A 22,771-nucleotide genomic window follows, 5' to 3' on the forward strand; every position below is an offset into this window, starting at 1 on the left:
AACAACAACAACAACAAAAACTCACAAAACTCAACAAAAAAACACACAACTCCACCAAAAAATGAGAAGTAGAGGTAAGCAGCCATGAAACGAAAGAAGGGAGAAAAGATAGATGAGAAGAATGGGAAGCAGGAGTCAAGAGGATCCAAGTATATTGGTGGTATAAAGCAGTGGCATGGCTAAATATCTAAACCACAGAGTCAACAATATCAAAAACACGATACCCAAACTTTAACAACAAAACTTGAAAATGTGCCTGTCAAAATGGCAGACTGGAGATGGGCAAGATGATGGTGGGTGAAGAATTTTGGAACCCCGGTGAAGGGAAGAATACACTAGTAATGGGATTGGTTCTGGGGTTGGAGCGATAGCACAGCGGCAGGGCATTTGCCTTGCACACAGCCAACATGGCCGAGCCGAGTTTGATTCCTCTGCCCCTCTCGGAGGGCCCGGCAAGCTACCGAGAGTATCTCGCCCGCACGGCAGAGCCTGGCAAGCTCCCCGTGACGTATTCGATATGCCAGACACAGTAACAACAAAGTCTCCAATGGAGACGTTACTGGGCCCGCTCCAGCAAATCGATGCACAACAGGAGGACAGTGACAGTGACTCTTCATGGTTCTAGTATGTGCCGGGATTGGTTCTAAAATGTTTAAAACCCAACTATGAATAACTTTGTAAATCATTATGTTTTAATAATTTTTAATTAATCATCACTGATAATCAGGGAAAATAAATCAAAATGACAGTGAGGTATCACCTCATATCAGTTATAATGGTCTATATCTGAAAGGCTGGAAACAAATGCTGGTGGGGATGAGAAGGAAAAGGGTCCCTCATGCACTGTTGGTGGGAATGTAAATTGACTCAGGTTTTATAGAAAAGAGCTTTTCAAGAAAATTAAAAACAGGACAATCAAATGTTTCAGCAATTCGCCCAATGTACCCAAAGGACATAAAAACACAAAATTGAAAATGCATACCTATGCAGGATGTAGTACTATTCTTAGTAGCTAAGATGTGGAAATAACGTACATATGCAACAGATGAGTACAAATGAATCATAAAATAAGATAAATAATGGATTATCTCACTCATATGTAGTGTATAAAGAAATAAAGCAAGGAAACAAAAAATGTCCAATAAAAACAAGCCTATAGTCTCTAAATACAGAACTGAGGTGATCAAAGGGGTCAGCAAATGAACTGAAATTGTCCAAAGGACAAAGCAGAGAGATATAGGTATCCTGGTGTGAATATGTTGTAAGTAACATTGTGTTCCTAAAACATATAAATATTATGCTCTTGTAAATTAATGTTACATTAATAAAAAATAATTAAAAATAAAAACGTAAATGAGTATTTCATCAGTTTGCATACTTTAGTCTTCAAAGGAGCTAATAAACACCCATTTCTTTTTGTCTTCTTTTTATCTATATGCATCTAAGCAAATAGATGATTGAGTCAAATTAAGTTTTTGTGTAGAATTATTAGTAACATGATCATAAAATCACTTAAAACTGCTGTAATTCGGGGAAGTCATATTATAATTCAGTTAGATAACAAATATCCTAACCCAAGAGTATATCTGGAACATAGAAGGCTTAAAAATATACATATGTAGAATTTTTCAAAAATGTATAAAATTCATGAGCTGGGCATCTTTAATATTACTTTCCTTGAAATACTTGAGGGCATCTGAAAACTGCCTGAAGCTATATACACTTTGAAGTGTAAAAATTAGTTTGTATGTGTCTAGGTGAATTTGCTAGACAAAGAACCTATAGACTATATGAAAATCTCTTCCCAATGAGTCACACTTTTAAAACACTAAAACATAAATGGACCCTTAAAATATAAAGAATCATTGTATGGGAATAACTAAAGCCCAAAGGCAACATGGGAAAAGAGAACAGGAGAACTGGTCCTTGGTAGATAGCTTACCATTGGGGTTGTGGAGGTGGGGTGTGGGGTGGGACAGGTCTGGGAAGGGACCACTATGACAATAATACAGGGAAGTGAGGAAAGTAGTCACTTAGACTAGATACTGAAAGAAGGTAAAGTGATATGCATGATACCCTCTCAGTAGCAGTATTGCAGACCACAGTTCCTAAAAGAAAAAGAAAAAAGTACCTGCCATAGAAGCAGGCTGGGCAGGTAAGAGGAAAACTAGGGACACTGATGGAAGGAAGTGGCGGAGGAATGGTGCTCAATCACTGTACTCCTGAAACTCAAAGGTGAATAAATTTTTAACTTGGTAATTCATGGTAATTCAATATTTTTTAATTGAGCCTCACTATAGAGCTACGGCTAGAGCGATAGCACAGCGGTAGGGCGTTTGCCTTGCACGCAGCCAACATAGCCGACCCGAGTTCGATTCCTCCGCCCCTCTCGGAGAGCCCGGCAAGCTACCAAGAGTATCTCGCCCCCATGTCAGGGCCTGGCAAGCTTCCCGTGACGTATTCGATATGCCAGACACAGTAACAACAAAGTCTCCAATAGAGACGTTACTGGGCCTGCTCGAGCAAATCGATGATCAATGGGAGGGCCTTTACTTACTTTACTTATTATAGAGCTACCACTAACCTAATCTACAGGTGTTGTTCCTCAACTGTGAGACCATGACACCTCTTTTTTCTTTGTGTTTTAGAAGTGTCTTGGGTTTTTCCTCCCTGATAAGTAGAACTCTTCCCTGGACTGTTTAAAACAGAAATGAGTAGAAAAACAAAATATTACATAGCACCGTCATATATATTCCAGAAAACATGTAAAAGAATTTTTATGTCTGTAAATTTGGAAACCATTCTGAACTGGAGAATAAGGGCTTTCTTATTGTTTCTATGTTACTTTATATAGAGAATAAAATTAGTGTCACTGAGACTTAAGTGAATCAACTGATATATAAAAATCTGAACTCAGTAAATGAAGATACTAAACATTTAAAGACTGATGAAGATAGAATACATTGGATGGTAATAAGAGAAATTTTCCTCCAAACACCTCTGACATGCAATAGTAATAGTAATAATCATACTAATGACCATCAACATAATTTACCGCTTTACCAAAGGACTCTAGATTTGTCATGCTCGCACGATGACTTTATTTTATAAATCATGACACAAAGACTCAGAAAAGCTCATTTTATTTAACAGCCATTATTGAATAAAATGGAGACATTTTCCACTTAAATAAGGACTTTGTCTTTCATATAATATTTGACTTCTGCTAAGACTTTTTATTTTCTTTCTGTGGTCAACCCAAGACTTCACAGATAGGGTGGCATGACTTCGATCACTGAGTCAGGGACTGCTGAACAGACTTTTTTGGGTTTTGTTTAGTTTTCTTTTGGGTTTTGGTACATGGGGATCAAAGTCCTTTCTCATTCCTAATTTCTAGATATGTTGATAAGTATTCATTGAAATCCAGAAATATTGAGGTCCTTGATTCAGACCTTAGAAAGTCAACTCATTGCTGTCTTTACTCCCACAGGAATAACATCTCGGTGAATGGGGCTTAGTTGGTACATCTAAGGAAACATCAAGGGAAGAAACAAAATAAGAAGCTGGGGCTTGGGGTCCTCTGAAGCTATTTTAAAAAGTAAAATGTTGTGGTAAAAGCTCTGTGGTATATCTGTGTGTGTAATTATTTTTCATTGATTTATTATGCACATGTCAAAGAGTGTCTGTGTAATTGTACAAGTTAAAACAAACCAATCCAGGAGCCAAGCCACATAGCCACAAACCCAGAGAACTTGCCTCCCACTCCTGTCCCACCCTCAACCTACCACCTCCCAAACACAAATTCCCTGGTAGCAAAAGTCTTCCTGAAAAACACAAACCATAAAACAGTGACATCTGTCATTTATACCATAATCTTAAGGAGTAGCTAAAGTTGGTTGACGGCACATATTTTCTAGAGAGAGCCTTCTGTTTTGGCAAGAACATTTAGGAATGACTCAAAATACCAATGGGAAGAAGCTATCATGTGACTTCCCCCAAAGATTAGCAACATGATTTTATAAAATTTAAATTAAGGCATCTCATTTGTAGGGCCAAATGAGACTCAATTTATCTCACCTATTGACTGAAAATTGTCCACTAACCGACTACATTGGTCAGAAGACCCATTTTCCTCTACTCCAGCAAATAGAAAAATTACTTTAAAGTATTTTATGACTGACCAAAACTCCTTTGCCTCTGCTCTATTAGATCTCACTTTAATGTAAAATTGTTCCAAGAGTGGATCATCATTAGATAAACTTCTCTACTTCCATATATAAAGATACAAAAAGAATAGAGTAAAAAAAATCCTTCAGTGTTTCCACCTCATACAATCATTAATCTCCTATTACCAACTTCAAAGCAGAAAAAATAAGAAGCAGTCTCACTTTCCCTTCACATAGAGAATAATTATATCTACTTAAAAGTATGGTCTTTCTAGTGGTACATTTTAATTATTGAAGGTGATGGAAGCTACACACAAAATGCCATCACTGTCTTTTTTCATGAAATATTTATACATCTAATTTGGATTGCTTGAAAGAGGTAAAACAGTGAAGAAGAAAGGGAAAATGCTCCAAGAAAGAGAGCATTCATGAGTTCAATGTGGAAAATAAAGAGTAAGTCTTTAAAAGCTGATGTTTCTCATTCTTAAACACTACTTCAGCAAATAGCCTTGCTCCTCAAATTTCCTCCTATCCATTATAGAGTAACAAAATAACACAAACTTTATTTGACACTAACATTAGTGATGTTGGCATGATTAGCAACTCAAGACAGCTATGCTTTTTAAATAACCACTGAGGGGGGAAAAAGTGTGTTCTAGAACAGACGTCACCAAATTCTCTGTCTGATGCCAGACAGAAAAGTGACAGAGAGGGAACATGCCCTGTATTCTAGTTGTCATTCCGCCTATAAAATCACAATGCTAGGGATTGGAAAACTTTGTAAAGGGTCAGAGAGTAAAAGATATTCAGCTTGGTGGACTCAGTGGTTTCTGAGGCTATCAAATTCTGCTGTTGTTGCAGGAAAACAGCCAAAGACAACACATGGATGGATGGATATGGCTGTGTCTCTAATAAAACTTTATTTACAAAAACAAGCAAGAGGGCTGGATTTCTCCCTCAAATCCTATTTTTAGACCTCTATATTAGACAACCTCTAGATGATAGAAAGATGCTACAGCTGTGCTGTCCAATACCCTAGTCACGAGTCATCGAAGGTTATTAAATTCCTGATGGGGGAAACAGAGACATAACACCTGCTATAGTCCATGAGGACCCACCTCTGCCAGTGTCATTCTTGGTGCCACAAAACATGCAAGTCTTTGGTGCACCACTTTCACAAATGCAAGCATCACAGCCGAGTATACAACCCTGAGCAGGTCACAAGTGTGCACATACTGCTGCCAAGTATGTAGGTGAGCACTACCTAATATGTGCAAATCATACACCACCACCTTCATTCCCTCCCCACTTCTGATGGACCACAACCAAGTGTAACCCATAGAACACCATTATCACCACAACAAAAGGAAGGGAAGGGGGGGAGTGCCTGAAATCTGGCTACTGTGATTAAAGAACTTCATTGTAATTGTCACTGCATTTTAATTAATTTGATTACCAACATAAATCAGGAGACTGGTATTAGAAACACAGTTCTTTTTACATCCACTTTGCTTCCTCAAAGGAAATGCAACCTATCTTCTAGTTTATGGTCACGGTCACGGTCCTCCCATTGTTCATCGATTTGCTCGAGCGGGCCCAGTAACGTCTCCATCATGAGACTTGTTGTTACTGTGTTTGGCATATCGAATACGTCACCGGTAGCTTGCCAGGCTCTGCCGTGCGGGCGAGATACTCTCGGTAGCTTGCTGGGCTCTCCGAGAGGGGCGGAGGAATCGAACTCGGGTCGGCCATGTTGGCCGCTTGTAAGGCTGCCTTGCACGTGGCCTAGTTTATGGTATATTCTAAAATTTTGCCGTAATATAAAAGTCATGCTGAGGCCAGAGCGATAGTACAGTGGGTAGGGTATTTGCCTAGCACGTGGCCAACCTGGGTTCAATTCCCCGGCATCCCATATGATCCACCAAGCACCACCAGTAGTAATTCCTGAGTGCAGAGCCAGGAGTAACCCGTGAACATCACTGGGTATAACCCCAAAACAAAACAACAACAAAAACCCCATGCTTCTATAAATGCAATCGAACTACCCACAATTGCAAATGATCTTTCTTAAATTGATATATTTGAATCATTAATGATTATTTCATTTTAAAGTAATTAAACGTCAGCCAAAGCCAAATGTCTAGGGGTTGAGTTGGATGCATGTCAATACCTATCGAATCTGGACCCTGCTTCTTTTCACCCCTGGACATTGTCCTGCAATATGACTAAGGATACAAACATAAACTGCCCTTCTAAATCTAAAGGAAAACAACCACCACAGAGATCCCAAAATGCATACATGCAAATACATGACTCAAAGAGTGCAAGAGAGAAAGTGTGTACTGATTTGATTATCCTCTCCTAAAGTAATCTAGATAGTACACTACTGCAACACAAAATACAGAAAGATGCACTGCATTCAACACAATGGTCAACATAGATTATTTTATTTCTGGAAAATGCTTTATTTACACAATAATCACTTTGTGTTTCACATATCTTAGCAAAACCTACATACATATATGATCAAGTGAACGAAAAGTAAGAAAATATAATACTAATATATGCTTGTTCTTTTTATTCTATGCATCAATAAGAAATAACAAACTAATCTTTCCTTTTTTTAATGTAGGAGTACTGCTATTTATACAGTCACTGATTAGCTGATTGAATTGTGCATGGACTCCACCTTACTTGTTTTTTTCAGTTTTTATAATCTTATTTATTGAATCACTGTGAGTAAAGTAAGTAAAGGCCCTCCCGTTGATCATCGATTTGCTCGAGCGGGCCCAGTAACGTCTCCGAATCACCATGAGAGCAGTTACAAAGCTTTCGGGTCTATGTCTCGGTCATACAATGAAACACCCGTACCTTCACCAGTGCCCATTCTCCACCCCCAACAACCCCAGTATACCCCCATCCCACACCCTCCCCCTACCTGTGGGGCAGATGATTTCTACATTACTCTCTCTCTCTACTTTAATCACATTCAATATTTCGACATCAGACCCACCAATATTATTTGAGATTTTACCACAACACTCAGATCTGCTGAAAAGGCAACAGTAGACAATTTGTATTCTATTGCTGGTTATGAATAACATATGATGTCGCATGACTGCAGTAGTGGCCTCTCGATTTTGAAATTCCAAAATTTTAACACATAAATCTGGAGGGATTTCTGCCAAAACCTGCTGGGTTCCGAGATTTACTCCTGAGTCTCTGGGATCATGGCCATCAAGCAGCTTGATCAGGAGCCAGAAAGGCCATTCATGGGAGATGACTTGGGGTATCATTGGGGTGGGGAGGACAGGACCGGCTCCACCCCCATCCCATGAGGCCCTGCATGTCTCATCAGTGCAGTCCCAAACCTGACTTTCCAGTGGCCCCTGGAGGATGATGGCCACCGAGCCGCCAGGGGAAGCAGGCAGAGGAACAACACCCTTTACCCTCTGGGGTGGCACAGTAACCTACTGTGGGGTCCAGACGCATTTCTGCCAAAAGTGGCTGGGTTTCGAGATTTGTTTCTGAGTTTCAGAATCATGGCCTTAGTTAAGCAGCTTGATCAGGAGCCAGGGAGGCCATTCGTGGGCAATGACATGGGGTCTCATTGGGACAGGGAGGACAGGAGCGGCTCCACCCCTATCCTGTGAGGCCCAACAAGTTTCGTGACTGCGGGCCCAAGCCTGACTGTCCACTGGCCTCTGGAGGATGATGGCCACCGAGCCGCCAATGGGGAAGCAGGCGAAGTGACAACATCCTTACCCCGCTGGGGTGGCTCAGCAACAGTAACCTACTGTGGGGTCCAGACGCATTTCTGTCGAATGCCACTAGGTTTCGAGATTTGTTTCTGAGTCTCTGGGATCATGGCCATTAAGCAGCTTGATCAGGAGCCAGAGAGGCCGTTCGTGGGCGATGACTTGGGGTCTCGTTGGGGTGGGAAGGACAGGACCGGCTCCACCCCCATCCAGTGAGGTCCTGCGTGTCTCATCACTGTGGGCCCAAACCTTACTGTCCAGTGGCCTCTGGAGGATGGCGGCCACCGGGCCGCCAGGGGGAACAGGCCAAGGTACAAAACCTATTCCCACCTGGGTTGGCCCAGCACTGGTAACCTACTGCAGGGACTGGACACGTTTCTGCCAAAAGCCACTGGGTTTCGAGATTTGTTTCTGAGTCTCTGGGATCATGGCCATTAAGCAGTTCAATCAGGAACCAGAGAGGCCATGCCTCCAATTATATAGCTGAGCCGGAGGTGGTTTGTGGGTGTGTCTCCCACATACCTAACTTTTGGCCATTTACTTTCTTGGTAAACTTTGCCCCAAGTTTTTGGGGTCTGGCCAAAGGCACAGCAGAAATTTTGGGGTATCTGGAAGTCTGAAGGCGCCATCAGGCTGCTGATGTACTCGCCTCATTTGTACATATTGACCTGCTGGCGGCACCATACCCCCCACTAATCTTTCCTTTAAGAAACTTTGACAATACCAACTTTTCTCAGTGGGTAGAAGAAACATGGAAATTGAAGTTATACTCTAGGAGGAAAGAGTCCCTGGGAAACAAGGATGCCAAAAAAAGGGACTTTTTCTAATACATACCAAAGTACATGGTCATGGTCATGGTCCTCCCATTGTTCATCGATTTGCTCAAGCAGACCCAGTAACGTCTCCATCGTAAGACTTCTTGTTACTGTGTTTGGCATATCGAATACATCATGGGGAACTTGCCAGGCTTTGCCGTGCAGGCGAGATACTCTCGGTAGCTTGCCGGGCTCTCCGAGAGGGGCGGAGGACTTGAACTCGGGTCGGCCATGTTGGCTGCATGCAAGGCAAACGCCCTACTGCTGTGCTATCGCTCCAGCCCACCAAAGCACATGCTGACATTTTTTTCATGATTTTTACAAATACAATGACTCAATTCCAGATCTAATTATTAACTGGTGATCCCCAAAGTCCTAAATCTTTGTGGGGAAAAAAACAAAATTCTAGCATGGAGATAACTCTTTTTTAACATGAACTGACAGCTGCAAGATATCTTCCATTTGGGCTTATAATTTTTTTTCCTGCAGAAATATTTATATGTTTGTAAAATATTTATATGTTTTTTCCTGCAGAAATATTTATATGTTTGTAAAGGGTTTTTGCTACTAGAATGGGAGACTTATACTACATGCAATAGGTCTTAACTTCCAAGATACCAAAGATATCTCACATTCAAAATATCTCACATTCAAACTATATCAACTGGTCCCAAGAGTTTGCATAGAGAATCCTATGAAGAATGCTATTTAGGTAAGACATTTGTTTGTGAATTCCTTACCTCTGTCTGAAGAATGGCAGCTCTCTGTTCTTTGGCAGTAAGTGACTCTTTAAGCACTTCAATGTGTTGCTTGCAATCTGAATTTTGATTGCTAAGAGTTTCAAGCTTTGTTTGTAAGGCAAGAAGTTCTGACTCCTTCTTTGAAAGTTCCTGTTTCAGCTGATCAATCTGTGAAACAACAAGAAAATGGCAAGAAATTAGATGCTGTAATTCTAAAGCTTTATATTTAAGAATTACTGATTTCACTTAATTTCTAATAGCCAATTACAATGAGTCCAACGAGGAAGACCATGAGTTTCCTCAAAAGAAAAGATTGCTCAAAGGGCATGAGCACTTTCATGGTGAGCACAAAAATATGGATTCGATCTTAACCCCACTTGAGCGCTGCCAAACATAGCTTTGGTGTCCCTCAGTTAACAATGGAGAAAACTTCCTCCAATAAATGATGGCCCCACGAGTGACAAATTCTTAGACGTCTTTAAAGGTGACTGAAAGTATTTTTTTTAAACATTAAAAGAAAAAGAAAATTAAGGTATGCAGGCTGCCTTCAAATTCTCCTACCCACAGCTCCCCAGACGCCCCCCACCCAAAAAAGGGCAAAACATGTTTTACAGTAAAATGATGGTTCCCTAGTCAAAGCAGCTGCTTTTCATGAAACTGCAATGTCCATTATTATGGTCCCGCAGATAGATCAACAGGGATGTAATAAAAGTAATTAACTCAAAATACAACCTGAATTCTCTCTGCTACTGCACACTGGAAATAATCATTCAAAGGCACTACATGACCAAAAAAAAAATCTTACAGAAAAAAAATGTAAGTGTTGTGGACTTGTCTTAGTTTGTATTAAATATTAAGGATACATAAAATATATATAATATGCAAAATCACACAAGAATCATCAAAATAAGATTTTAGCATCAGCCATCATCTAACATACTTCTAGCTATTTCATCTCCCCATTCAAAAATAAATATCACCCTAAATTCTATATTTGTCATTTCCTCACTTACCTTTTACATACAGTATATATGTGAGACCTTACTGGTGCCCGCTCGAGCAAATCAATGAACAACGGGAGGACAGTGCTATACTTTTACATCTATAAATAAAATACTCTTTAATTATGTAATATTTTTACAAGATACTACATATCTTTTAGCATTTTTTACACCTTTATATGCAATCTTATGTTCAAGAGATAAATTATGTTATATTTCATGCAATTCACTCATTTTGACTAAAGACAGTATTCTGTCACAAGAATTTACCACAATTTATCTGTCTACTCTGTTTACACAGTTTATACATGTTTCAAGACTTGAGTTGTTAGAAAAAGTGAGAGCTGGAGAGATAGTAGAGTGGGTAGGGAGCTTGCCTTGCATGAATTGATTGGTTTGATCACCCGCAGCCCATATGGTTCCCAAAGAACCTGTTGGTCCTTAGAACAGAAAACTCTAAAGACTCTACAGAAAAGCTCCTAGAAACATAGGTCAGTTTAGTAAAGTGGCAGGCTACAAAATCAACACGCAAAGGTCCATGGCTTTCTTATATGCAAATAACTAAAGAGAAGAAACAGACATTAAAAAAATAATCCCATTCACAATAGTAACTCAGAAAATCCAGTACCTTGGAATCAACTTAACAAAAGAGGAGAAATACCTCTACAAGGAAAATTACAAAACACTACTTCAAGAAATAAAAGAGGACACTAGGAAATGGAGACACATACCCTGCTCATGGATAGGGAGGATTAACATTATCAAAATGACAATACTGCCCAAAGCACTATACAAATTTAATGTGGTCCCTATCAGGATACCCATGACATTTTTCAAAGAAATAGACAAAACACTCCTAAAATTCATACGGAACAATAAATCCCCACGAATAGCTAAAACAATCCTTGGTGGCATCACCCTTCCCAACTTCAAACTGTACTACAAGGCAGTAGTAATTAAGACAGCATCGTACTGGGCTAGAAACAGACCTGCAGACCAATGAAACAGAGTTGAATATTCTGTCACAACCCCAAATATATGACCACTTAATCTTTGACAAAGGAGCAAGAAATGTGAAATGGAACAAGGAAAGCTTCTTCAACAAGTGGTGCTGGGAAAACTGGATAGCTACCTGCAAAAAAATGAATGCTGACCTCTGTCTAATGCAAGGCACAAAAGTCAGATCAAAGTGGATTAAAGACCTCAAAATTAGACATGAATCCATAAGGTTCAAAGAGGAAAATATAGGCAGAATTCTCCACAATATTGAAGCTAAGAGCATATTTAAGAATGAAACAGCACTGACTATGAAAGGGGACGCAAACATAAACAAATAGGACTACATCAAACTAAGAAGTTCTGCACTTCAAAAGAAACAGTGACCAAAATACAGAAAGAGCCCACAGAATGGGAAAGAATATTTACCCAATACCCATCTGATTTGTACAAGAATTGTACAAGAGAAAAACCTCCAACCTCCTCAAAAATTGGGGAGAAGAAATGAACAGATGTTTCCTCAAAAAAGAAATACAAATGGCCAAAAGGCACATGAAAAAATGCTCCACATCACTAGCCATCAGAGAGATCCAAATCAAAACAACATCCAAATCAAAACAACAATGAGATATCATCTCACACCACAGAGACTGGCACACATTCAAAAGAACAAAAGCAACCAGTGCTGGCGTGGGTGTGGGGAAAAAGGGACACTCTTTCACTGTTGGTGGGAATGCCCACTAGTCCAGCCTTCCTGGAAAACAATATGGACAGTCCTTCAAAAACTAGAAATTGAGCTTCCATATGACCCCGCAATATCACTTCTGGGAATATATATCCCAAGGATGCAAAAAAGCACAGTAGAAATGACATCTGTACCTCTATGTTCATTGCAGCACTGTTCACAATACCCAAAATCTGGAAACAACCCACGTGCCCTAGAACAATGACTAGTTAAAGAAACTTTGGTACATCTACACAATGGAATACTATGCAGCAGTCAGGAGAAATGAAGTCATGAACTTTGCTTATAAATGGATAGACATGGAGAGTATCATGCTAAGTGAAATGAATCAGAAAGAGAGGGACAGACATAGAAGGACTGAACTCATTTGTGGAGTATAAAACAATATAAAATGAGGCTGACACCTAAGGATAGTAGATACATGGGACAGATAGATTGCACCATAGCTGGAATCCTGCCTCATGAGCAAAGGGGAGAAGGCACCTGGAATAGAGAAGGGATCACTAAGAAAATGATGGCTTGAGGAATCGGTCGGGAATGGCGATGTGTGCAGAAAGTAGATAAAGGACCAAACATGATAACCTCTCAGTGTCTGTATTGCAAACCATAGTGCCCAAAAGTAGAGAAAGATTATGAGGAATGGTGTCTGCCATGGAGGCAGGGGAGGGTGGGAAAGCGGGAGTATACTGGGGATCTTGGTGGTGGGGAATGTGCACTGGTGGAGGGATGGGTCATTGTGCGATTGTGACCCAAACATGAAAGCTTATAACTATCTCATGTGGTTCAAAAATTTCTTTTAAAAAGTTATTTTGATGACTAATGAATACTTATTATTTTAAATACTATTTCTGCATCTTATCATGTGTCATATTTTTCCATTTTAATTATGCCCCCGCGCCTGACTGTCCTCGCCGCCAGGGCCCCTTGGAGGGGAGCGGGTTGAGCTTTCCTCCCCATCCCGACCAGGGCTCCAGCAGCCAAAGACCTCCAGGACCAGCCACCACCATGCTGAGACCACTCTCCACACACATGAAGGTACTGGCAGAGGGACAAAGTCACGCGGGTTCCGGGGCCGAGATCTCCAAGCCTACTCGGATTTGGGCCGAGCATCTTCCACCAAGATCCTCCAAATTCCAGTAGGCGGGGGTCACACCCACCAACTGGCCCCCTGGCGCCATGTAATCCCATCAACGGCCAAGACTCAGAGACTATAAAAACCAGCTCCCGGAACCGCGCGGCCGCATTTGCGGCTGCGCGACATCCTATTATGACATCTTATTATCTCATTCCTACTTTGGACAAACTGGCAGGCTACCAAATGTAGCCTGCCCACACGGCAGAGTCTGGCAAACTCCCCGTGGCGTACCAAATATGCCAAAGACCAGTAACAATGATGGGTCTCATTCTCCTAAAAAGCCTTGAATATAATCTCAGGGCTAGGGTGAAGGAGACGTTACTGGGGCCTGCTCGAGGCAATCGACGATTAACAGGATGATTTGTGATTTGTGATTTTGTGAATTATTATAATTAATTATATTGATCTGGGCTGGAGTGATAGCACAGTGGTAGGGTGTTTGCCTTGCACACAGTCAACATGGCCGACCCAAGTTCGATTTATCCACCCCTCTTGGAAAGCCTGGCAAGCTACCGAGAGTATCCTGCCCACACAGCAAAGCCTGGCAAGCTACCTGTGACATATTCGATATGCCAAAAACAGTAACAAGTCTCACAAAAGAGATGTTAACTGGTACCCGCTTGAGCAAATCAATGAGCAATGGGAGGACAGTGTTACAGTGCCACAGTTAGCAAAAACTGAGTTTATTTGATTCTGTTATAATCGCATACATATAGCACAGATGTTCAGTAAAAGATTTGGGGATTGTTTTGTAAGTGTTCATTAGCTGATATAAATTAATAGAATATTTACAGATAATACTAGCACAGCGGGTAGGGCGTTTGCCTTACAAGCGGCCAACATGGCCGACCCGAGTTCGATTCCTCCGCCCCTCTCGGAGAGCCCGGCAAGCTACCGAGAGTATTCGATATGCCAGACACAGTAACAACAAAGTCTCCAATGGAGACGTTACTGGGCCCGCTCGAGCAAATCGACGATCAACGGGAGGGCCTTTACCTTTTACTAAACTGTTCATGTACACATATTCTTTTATATGTTTTCCCCACTTTTTTTTTAAACACCATGGTTTACAAAGTTATCCATACTGATTTGTTGCAGGCAATCTCCAACACCAATCACACCAACACTGTCACATTCCCTCCACCATTGTTTCCCTTTTTCCAACCACCCACCCCTCAAGTAGGTCCCCGTAGTAGACCCACAATAATTTATTTTTACTGCTTGTTATCACTAAAGGGCTAACAGAATGATCAGAAATATTTTGGTAGAAGAAAATTTGTGAAAATTATTGTATTTCACTGTAGGGACATTACATCAGGATTGAGCTCCACAGGGAATCTACTCTGCAGAAAACTGCAGGTACACAGGTTCTTCTAGGTGAGGACTTCAGGCACTCTTGGAGTCAGGACGAGTGACTCCTCCCCATACTTCCAGAAACCCTGGCAGCCATGCCCACATCCCACTGCCACCACTCTGTAAGCTCATATACTGTCTTGTTCCTAATACTCAAAAATAAATCTTGAAAGAGATCAGCTACCTGCAAAAATGTCTTGAATGCCTATTCCGGCTGAATCCTCCCGAGCGACTCAGAGACTGATGGACCAGCTCCCAACCAAACAAAGCTTCGGTACATGTTCCCATACCCTAAAGTCACCACCATGCCTCTGGCTGGACTGCCCAGTTAAATATTCTGGATGTGACATCTCCAAACTCTAGAACACCAGATTGGATGGGATGTAATGCAGAAGTCAACTAATCTTGACTAAACGTATTAATACAGGAGGCTTAACTGTTAAGTTCCCAATTTCTGAGTCCCCAATTTCCAGTCTTTTTTACTTACTCTACAAATTTAGACCACGGTCTGCTTGTAGAGTATCTTGCTTTATGATATACTGTCAGTTATTTAAGTAAACTTTGAATATTGTGTGTTTGAATACCATCCAATAGTTTGGGGGTATAGTTATATATATATATATATATATGTATATATATACATACATATATATGTATGTCATTGGATAATACTTTTAAATAAACAATTCAATAGTTTCAACCCTCTATATTTTATCTTAAAATCTGCTCCATTTAGTAACATACAAGTTACTAACACTATACTCTATAATTATGAAAAATAAATTTCGCCTTATAGTTCTGTCAAGTTTTAGCTCCAATAATGGTGTCTTTGTCTTATTGGTTAGTAAATTTTTATCAATTTCAATGAACCATTAACTGTAATCTATCTCTTATAAGTTTCATATAAACAAATTATTTTATCCTGTCCGATAAAATTAGATGGAATATTACCAATAATCTTTTCCTTCTTGCCTTTCTGAATAAGTTTTAAGCCGTTTAATTATTTTTTTGTTTATTCATTTAAAAGTGATAGCTTTATTTTTGCACTGAGTTGTGTTCGGGAGACCATATGGGATGCCGGGGATCAAACCCCGGTCAGCCACATGCAAGGGAAGGGCCGACCGGGCTGTCCCGGGTTTGATTCCTCTGCCCCTCTGGAGATGCCGGCAAGCTACGGAGAGTATCTTGCCCATATGGCAAAGTCTGGCAAGCTACCCGTGATGTATTCGATATGCCAAACATAGTAACAACAAGTCTCACAAGAGAGTCGTTACTGGGCCCGCTCGAGCAAATCAATGAACAATGGGAGGACAATGCTACAGTGCTACATTCTTATATCTCAGTCATTGTACTAATAATCTCATTTTGTCTAAAATTATCATATAAAATTTTCTCTTCAGATACAGATATGGAGGCCAGACAGATAATAGTGGGTAAGATGATTGTCTGGCATGTGGCCAGACCTGGTTTTATCCACACATCAGACATAGTCCACAGGGTGCCACTAAAAGTGATCTCTGAGTGAGAAGAAAGCAACATGAAAAAAAAATCCCGTTCACAATTGTGCCCCAGAAAATCAAGTACTTAGGAATCAGCTTAACTAAGGAAGTAAAGGACCTATACAAAGAAAACTACAAAACGCTACTTCAGGAAATAAAAGAGGACATGAGGAAATGGAAAGATATCCCCTGCTCATGGGTCGGGAGACTTAACATTGTCAAAATGGCAATACTACCAAAAGCATTGTATAAATTCAATGCAATCCCTATAAGGATACCCATGACATTCTTCAAAGAAATGGAGCAAACACTCCTGAAATTTATATGGAACAATAAGCCCCCACGAATAGCTAAAGCAATTCTTGGGGGAAAAAATGGGAGGAATCAACCTCCCGAACTTCAAACTGTACTACAAAGCAGTAATAATTAAAACAGCATGGTACTGGAACAAAGGCAGAACTTCAGAACAATGGAACAGGGTTGAATACACTGACATCTCCCCTCAATCATATGACCATCTAATCTTTGATAAAGGTGCAAGTAATGTGAAGTGCAGTAAGGAAAGCCTCTTTAACAAATTGTGCTGGCATCACTGGACGGCTACATGCAAAAAAATGGGCTCAGAACTCTGCCTAACACCATGTACAAAAGTAAGATCAAAATGGATTAAAGATCTCAACATCAAACCAGAAACCATAAGGTACATTGAAGACAAAGTTGGCAAAACCCTCCATGACATTGAAGCTAATGGTATCTTCAAAGATGCCACGCCACTGACTGAGCAAGTGAAAACAGAGATAGATAAATGGGACTATCTTAAACTAAGAAGCTTCTGCACCTCCAAAGAAACAGTGACCAAAATACAAAGACAGTCTACAGAATGGGAAAGGATATTCGCCGAATACACATCTGACAAGGGGTTGATTTCCAGGATATACAAAATACTGGTTAAACTCCACAAGAAGAAAACATCCAACCCCATCCAAAAATGGGGCAATGAAATGAACAGAAACTTTCTCAAAGAAGAAATCTGAATGGCAAAAAAGCACATGAGAAAATACTCTACATCATTAATCATTAGGGAGATGCAGATCAAAACCACAATGAGATACCATCTCACACCTCAGAGACTGGCCCACATTCAAAAGAACAAAAGCAACCGATGCTGGCACGGATGTGGCGAGAAAGGGACACTCCTTCACTGTTGGTGGGAATGTCCACTGGTTCAGCCCTTCTGGAAAACAGTATGGACGATTCTCAAAAAATTAGAAATTGAGCTCCCATTTGACCCAGCAATACCACTCCTGGGAATATATCCCAGAGAGGCAAAAATGTATAGTCGAAGTGACATCTGCACTTGTTTGTTCATTGCAGCACTCTTTACAATAGCCAGAAACTGGAAGAAACCTGAATGCCCAAGAACAGATGACTGGTTAAAGAAACTTTGGTACATCTACACAATGGAGTACTATGTAGCTCTTAGAAAAGATGAAGTCATGAAATTTACATACAAGTGGTACAACATGGAAAGTATCATGTTAAGCGAAATGAGTCAGAAAGAGAGGGATAGACATAGAAAGATTGCATTCATCTGGGGGATATAAAGTAACACAAAATATGAGATTAATACTCAAGAATAGCTGAGATCAGCACCAGGAGGATTACTCCATAACTTAGAGGCCAGCTGGGCATTCTAGAGGAAAGGGCAGCTCAGATAGAGAAGGGAACACCAAATAAAGGGTGTTTGGAGGATCCTCCCAGGAGGGGAGATGCATGTCGAAAGTAGACTATGGACTGAACATGTTTGCCACTCAATGCCTCTTTTGCAGACCACAACACCCAAAAGGAGAGAGAGAACACAGGGGATTGCCCTGCCACAGAGGCAGGGGGGGATGAGGGGATGGGGGTGGGGGGGATATTATCCATGGTGGTGGAAAATGGGCACTGGTGGAGGGATGGGTATCTGATCATTGTATAATCAAACCCAAGCACAAAAAATTGTAAATCTACAACTGTACCTCATGGTGTTTCACTAATAAAAAAAGAAAAATTAAAAAATTAAAATAAATAAATAAAATATCATACAACAACAACAACAAAAAAGTGATCTCTGAGCACTACCAGGTATGGCCCCAAAGTAAATAAACAAAAAAGAAACAAATACAGTTTCTTTCTCTTTTTTAAGTTTCTATTCAGTTTTCCAAATAACATTTGTTGAAGACACTTTCTTTGCTCCATGTCATGCACCCAGTTCCCTCATCATAGATTTTAACTGCCCATTAATCTGAGAATTCATATCTGGGCTCTCAATTCTGTTTCATTTGCTCTAAGAGTCTACCTTTATTCCAGAACTACATAGTTTTTGATATATATACATAGATCACTATAGCTTTACGATATAATTTAAACAATATTTCTACTTGACTATTTCTACCTCCCCACCCCAAGGGACCCAGCCCCAGCAGCCAACCTTCACCGCCCAACCACCGCTGCACTTCAGGCCACTTTCCAGATGCTCAAGTCGAGCCTCACACAAGAATGAAGTCCCACGGAACCCAGATAATGCAGAACTTTGTGATCTTGGACTCTGGACTCAACAGGACCCAGAAAAGAGATCCTCTGCCTGCTTCCCCCAGTCTCTGGTGACTCAGGGATCACAACCATAAGCCACACTCTTCCAGCACCAGATAATCCTCTCATTGGTCACCCTTCAGAGCTCATGGACACATTATTAGACACTTCCTACCCATTTATGCCTCTTGGAGAGCCCGGAAGCTACAGAGAGTATTCTGCCCGCACAGGCAGAGCCTGGCAAACTCCCTGTGGTGTATTTGATATGCCAAATACAGTAAGGACAATAGGTCTCATTCCCCTGACTGTGAAAGAGCCTCCAATCATTGGGAAAAGACGAGTAAGAAGAGGCTGCTAAAATCTTAGGGCTGCTTTCTGCCCCACGGAGACCACGAGTTGCCCCCCCAGGAGCTGCTCTACAGCACCGCCATGGCCCCAGAGGCACACGGACCTAATTCGGAACCCAGCAGCTTTTGGCAGAAATGTGAATAAGCTATGCATTAAGCTACGGTGCCGTGCCCACCCCCCGGGAGGGAAAGAGTGTCTGTCTCTTCCACTTAACACCCCCCCCGCCCCCGCCACCAGCGGCACCGCGGCTGCCACCTCAGAGCTTATTGGACAGCCAGGTATGACCAGTGGTAATGGGGAAACTGCAGCCTCATGGGATGGGGGGTGGGGGGGTGGACGGAACTAGCATATCCTTCCCGCGCTGCCAAGACCATGAATCTCTTCCGCAGGCTGTATATGTCGTTCCCAACGTTCTCCCTTCCAAAATCCAATACGCCGTTTTGTCGGTAAAGAAGCAAACAGCACCCGGCGCAGACAAGGTCAGATCTGAACACCTGAAGAACCTGCCGTCAGGTTCTTCAGTACACTGTACTCATCAATACACTGGCTCGGGACTTCACATGCTGCCTGTCTGAATGCAAGGTTCCATCCCAATGAAAAACCAGCAGGACTGCACTACTGTACAAGAAGGGAGACATCCACGACATTGGCAACTATTGCCCAATCTGCCTGTTGTCTGTCATCTATAAGCTGTTCACTCAAGTCATCCTGAATAGGATTGGCAGAACACTAGATGAAGGACAACCATGAGAGCAAGCCAGGTTCCGCAAAGGTTTCAGCATAGTCGACCTATCCACATGATAACCAAGCTCATTGAGGTTTCTTGGTATTTCAAGATGCCGCTCTGTCTAACATTCATTGTTTTAAAGAAGGCCTTTCATTCTGTTGAGACAGAAGCGGTCATCAATGCCCTAGTCAAACAGCGAGTTCAAACTCAATACATCCCTCTGTGAGCTATATTACGAATTCACTACCAGGATCTCACCATTCCACAAGGAAGTGATCATCCATGTCAAGAGAGAGATTTGGCAGGGTGATACCAAAACTCTTCAGTGCCACCCCCAAAAACATAATGCAATGACTGAAATGGGAAGCAATGGGAGTGAGGATAGATAGTCAGCAACTATACCACCTCCCTTTCATTGACATCATTCTAATAACACCAAACCTTAGCCAAGGGGCACAAATGCTGGCTGACTTTGACCATGATTGTGGAAAGGTTGGACTACAGCTGAATCTCACAAAGACAATGTTTATGAGAAATGGTCTAGTTTCTGACATTCCATTCACTCTCAATGGAATGAACATCTCTGAATGCAACAGTTATGTGTACCTAGGTCAAGAAGTCAACATGATGAATGACCTGGCACCTGAGTTGCGCAGGAGGAAGAGAGCAGCTTGGAATGCCTTCAAGAGCGTCGAAGAAATAGCTATGAAGACAAAGAACATCTAGCTCCAGGCAAATCTCTTTGATTCCACTGTTTTTCCTGCATTAACTTACACCTCAGATACCTGAGCCCTACAAAAACAGGATGAGAACTCTATTCGGGTCTTCCAAGAAGGAATCGAAAGAGCTATGCTTGGAGTATCACGCTTCACTCAAATGAGAGAAAGAATCCGGAGTTCTGACCTCCGTCGATGATCAAGAATCAGGGACACTGTCTCATTTGCCAAGGCACTGAAAATCAGATGCGCTGGACACATAATGCGTTTTGGAGACGACTGCTGGACCAAAGCCAATACCAATTGGATTCCACGGGACGTCAAAAGATCTCGTGGCCACCCACTTACGAGATGGTCAGACTTCTTCGTCAAGACCCTGAACAATTGGTTTGAGGCTCTTCATGTTCCTAGAACGAGCAGACGCCATTGGGCTACATTAGGAAGCGACAGGGTTGGATGGAGACGTTACTGGTGCCTGCTCAAGCAAATCGATGAGTAGCGAGATGTCAAGTGATCAAGTTTGAGTTTTTATTTGTGTTATCTAGTGATCAACATTAAACATCATTTCATATGGTTATTAGTCATACACATTATACAAATGTTCTGATTTTTCAGATATTTTTTCCTCTGAAATTTTATGGTTTCAATGTAATGCAAATAAATACTTTTTTTTCTATTTGCCCATTTAGCATTTTTGAGGCTTCAGAGTGTGAAGATACAGAACCTCTCATAAGTTCAGCCACATTTGATTTTCACATATGATTTTAAACCGTGATTGTCTTTCCTCCATCTGTCCCTCTGGAACTCTCTTTAGTTTTATGCTATACCTTCTTATCCAATTTATTTGAACTTGATTTCATGTTTCATGTATCTCTTATTATTTTTTCTGCTGATTTCTAGTTTATTAAATCTGTTCTCAGCATGACCACCCTGTAGTTAAGTCAATTTGCTGAACTTTTATATTTCTACTTTTATATTTTCTTATTTCCAGACAATTTATTTATTTCTTTTTACATTTACTTGGTATTTTTATAGTCTCTTACCCTTTATTTGCATTTTCAATAGTGTCTTCCATTTTTAAACATATCAACAAAAATATTTCATAGTTTTATTAAAATTCTAATTTCTAAAAGTTCTTGCCTCCTGGTATGCCTACTTGTTCTTTCTACAGCTATCACTTAGAGTGGTTTGTTTTCTTGCAGGATTTGTGATCTTCAAATTATTGTCATGTGTTCATATGGAGAACTTTATCTGGAGAACTACTTTCAGGAATAAATGAATGTGTGAACCATCAGAGCATGTGCCTCTCCCACTGCCTGAAGCTGGTTTAGGGACATGACCAAAATACTACTTTCTCTACTTGAAAGTTTTTTGATCATTTTACACTGCAAATACAACCAGTGATGGTTAGGGATTATAAAATATATACCTTTCACTTGACTCAAACATTTTAAATCAACAATTATCCTTGAAGTTCCCCAGTCTAGGGAGGAGAAAATAGAATTTTGTGGAAGTAGTTTACATTTATGTTAAGTGTGTAACAGTTGGGCTGGAGCGATAGCACAGCAGTAGGGCGTTTGCCTTGCACGCAGCCAACATGGCCGACCCGAGTTCGATTCCTCCACCCCTCTCGGAGAGCCCGGCAAGCTACCGAGAGTATCTCGCCCGCACGGCAGAGCCTGGCAAGCTACCCGTGATGTATTCGATATGCCAAACACAGTAACAACAAGTCTCCAATGGAGACGTTACTGGGCCCGCTCGAGCAAATCGATGAACAACGGGAGGACAGTGACAGTGACAGTGTAACAGTTGAGCATCCTAGCTCTCTGTGCAGTTAAAGTAAGTTTTCTATTTCACTCCTCACCTTCACTGGTTCCAAGCACTGGTCTCTGTTGTCAACATTTCAGCAACTATGATGAAAACCAAAGCTCAAGTCATCAATCCAACAAATGCCCATGAGAAGATCACTCCCTCCTCAACTATCTCCTTAGCTTCCTCCTTCAAATTATTTTAGGCTCTTGAGAATTTTTAATAGCTAAATAATTCATAAGTACCTTTAAAATATATATATTTAAATATCTTTCGTCCAGCAAATTTGATTGTTCGCAACAACTGAAACTGACAGAAACAAGATCCTAGCTACTTCATTGGAGTGGTTCAAGGAGAGAAGATGAGCAATGTCCAGGTTGCACAGTTTACTA

General features: G+C 41.0%; 1 protein-coding gene across 5 annotated transcripts in view; it reads right to left on the reverse strand.

Annotated features, from left to right (window-relative positions):
- The window catches only part of ERC2 (ELKS/RAB6-interacting/CAST family member 2), a 1,123,201-nt gene that overhangs the window by 741,306 nt on the left and 359,124 nt on the right, over positions 1-22,771 (reverse strand). For all 5 annotated transcript variants that reach the window (XR_008794491.1, XR_008794489.1, XR_008794490.1 and 2 more), the window contains one exon: positions 9,480-9,647. Coding sequence is in view for 1 of the 5 variants with exons in the window: in XM_056129131.1 (XP_055985106.1) it covers positions 9,480-9,647 (168 nt within the window). In the remaining 4 variants the exon portion in view is untranslated. The remainder of the gene's footprint in view (positions 1-9,479; positions 9,648-22,771) is intronic.

This window comes from Sorex fumeus, unplaced genomic scaffold (genome assembly GCF_029834395.1).
Source record: "Sorex fumeus unplaced genomic scaffold, SorFum_2.1 ptg000072l, whole genome shotgun sequence".
Taxonomy (NCBI): domain Eukaryota; kingdom Metazoa; phylum Chordata; class Mammalia; order Eulipotyphla; family Soricidae; genus Sorex; species Sorex fumeus.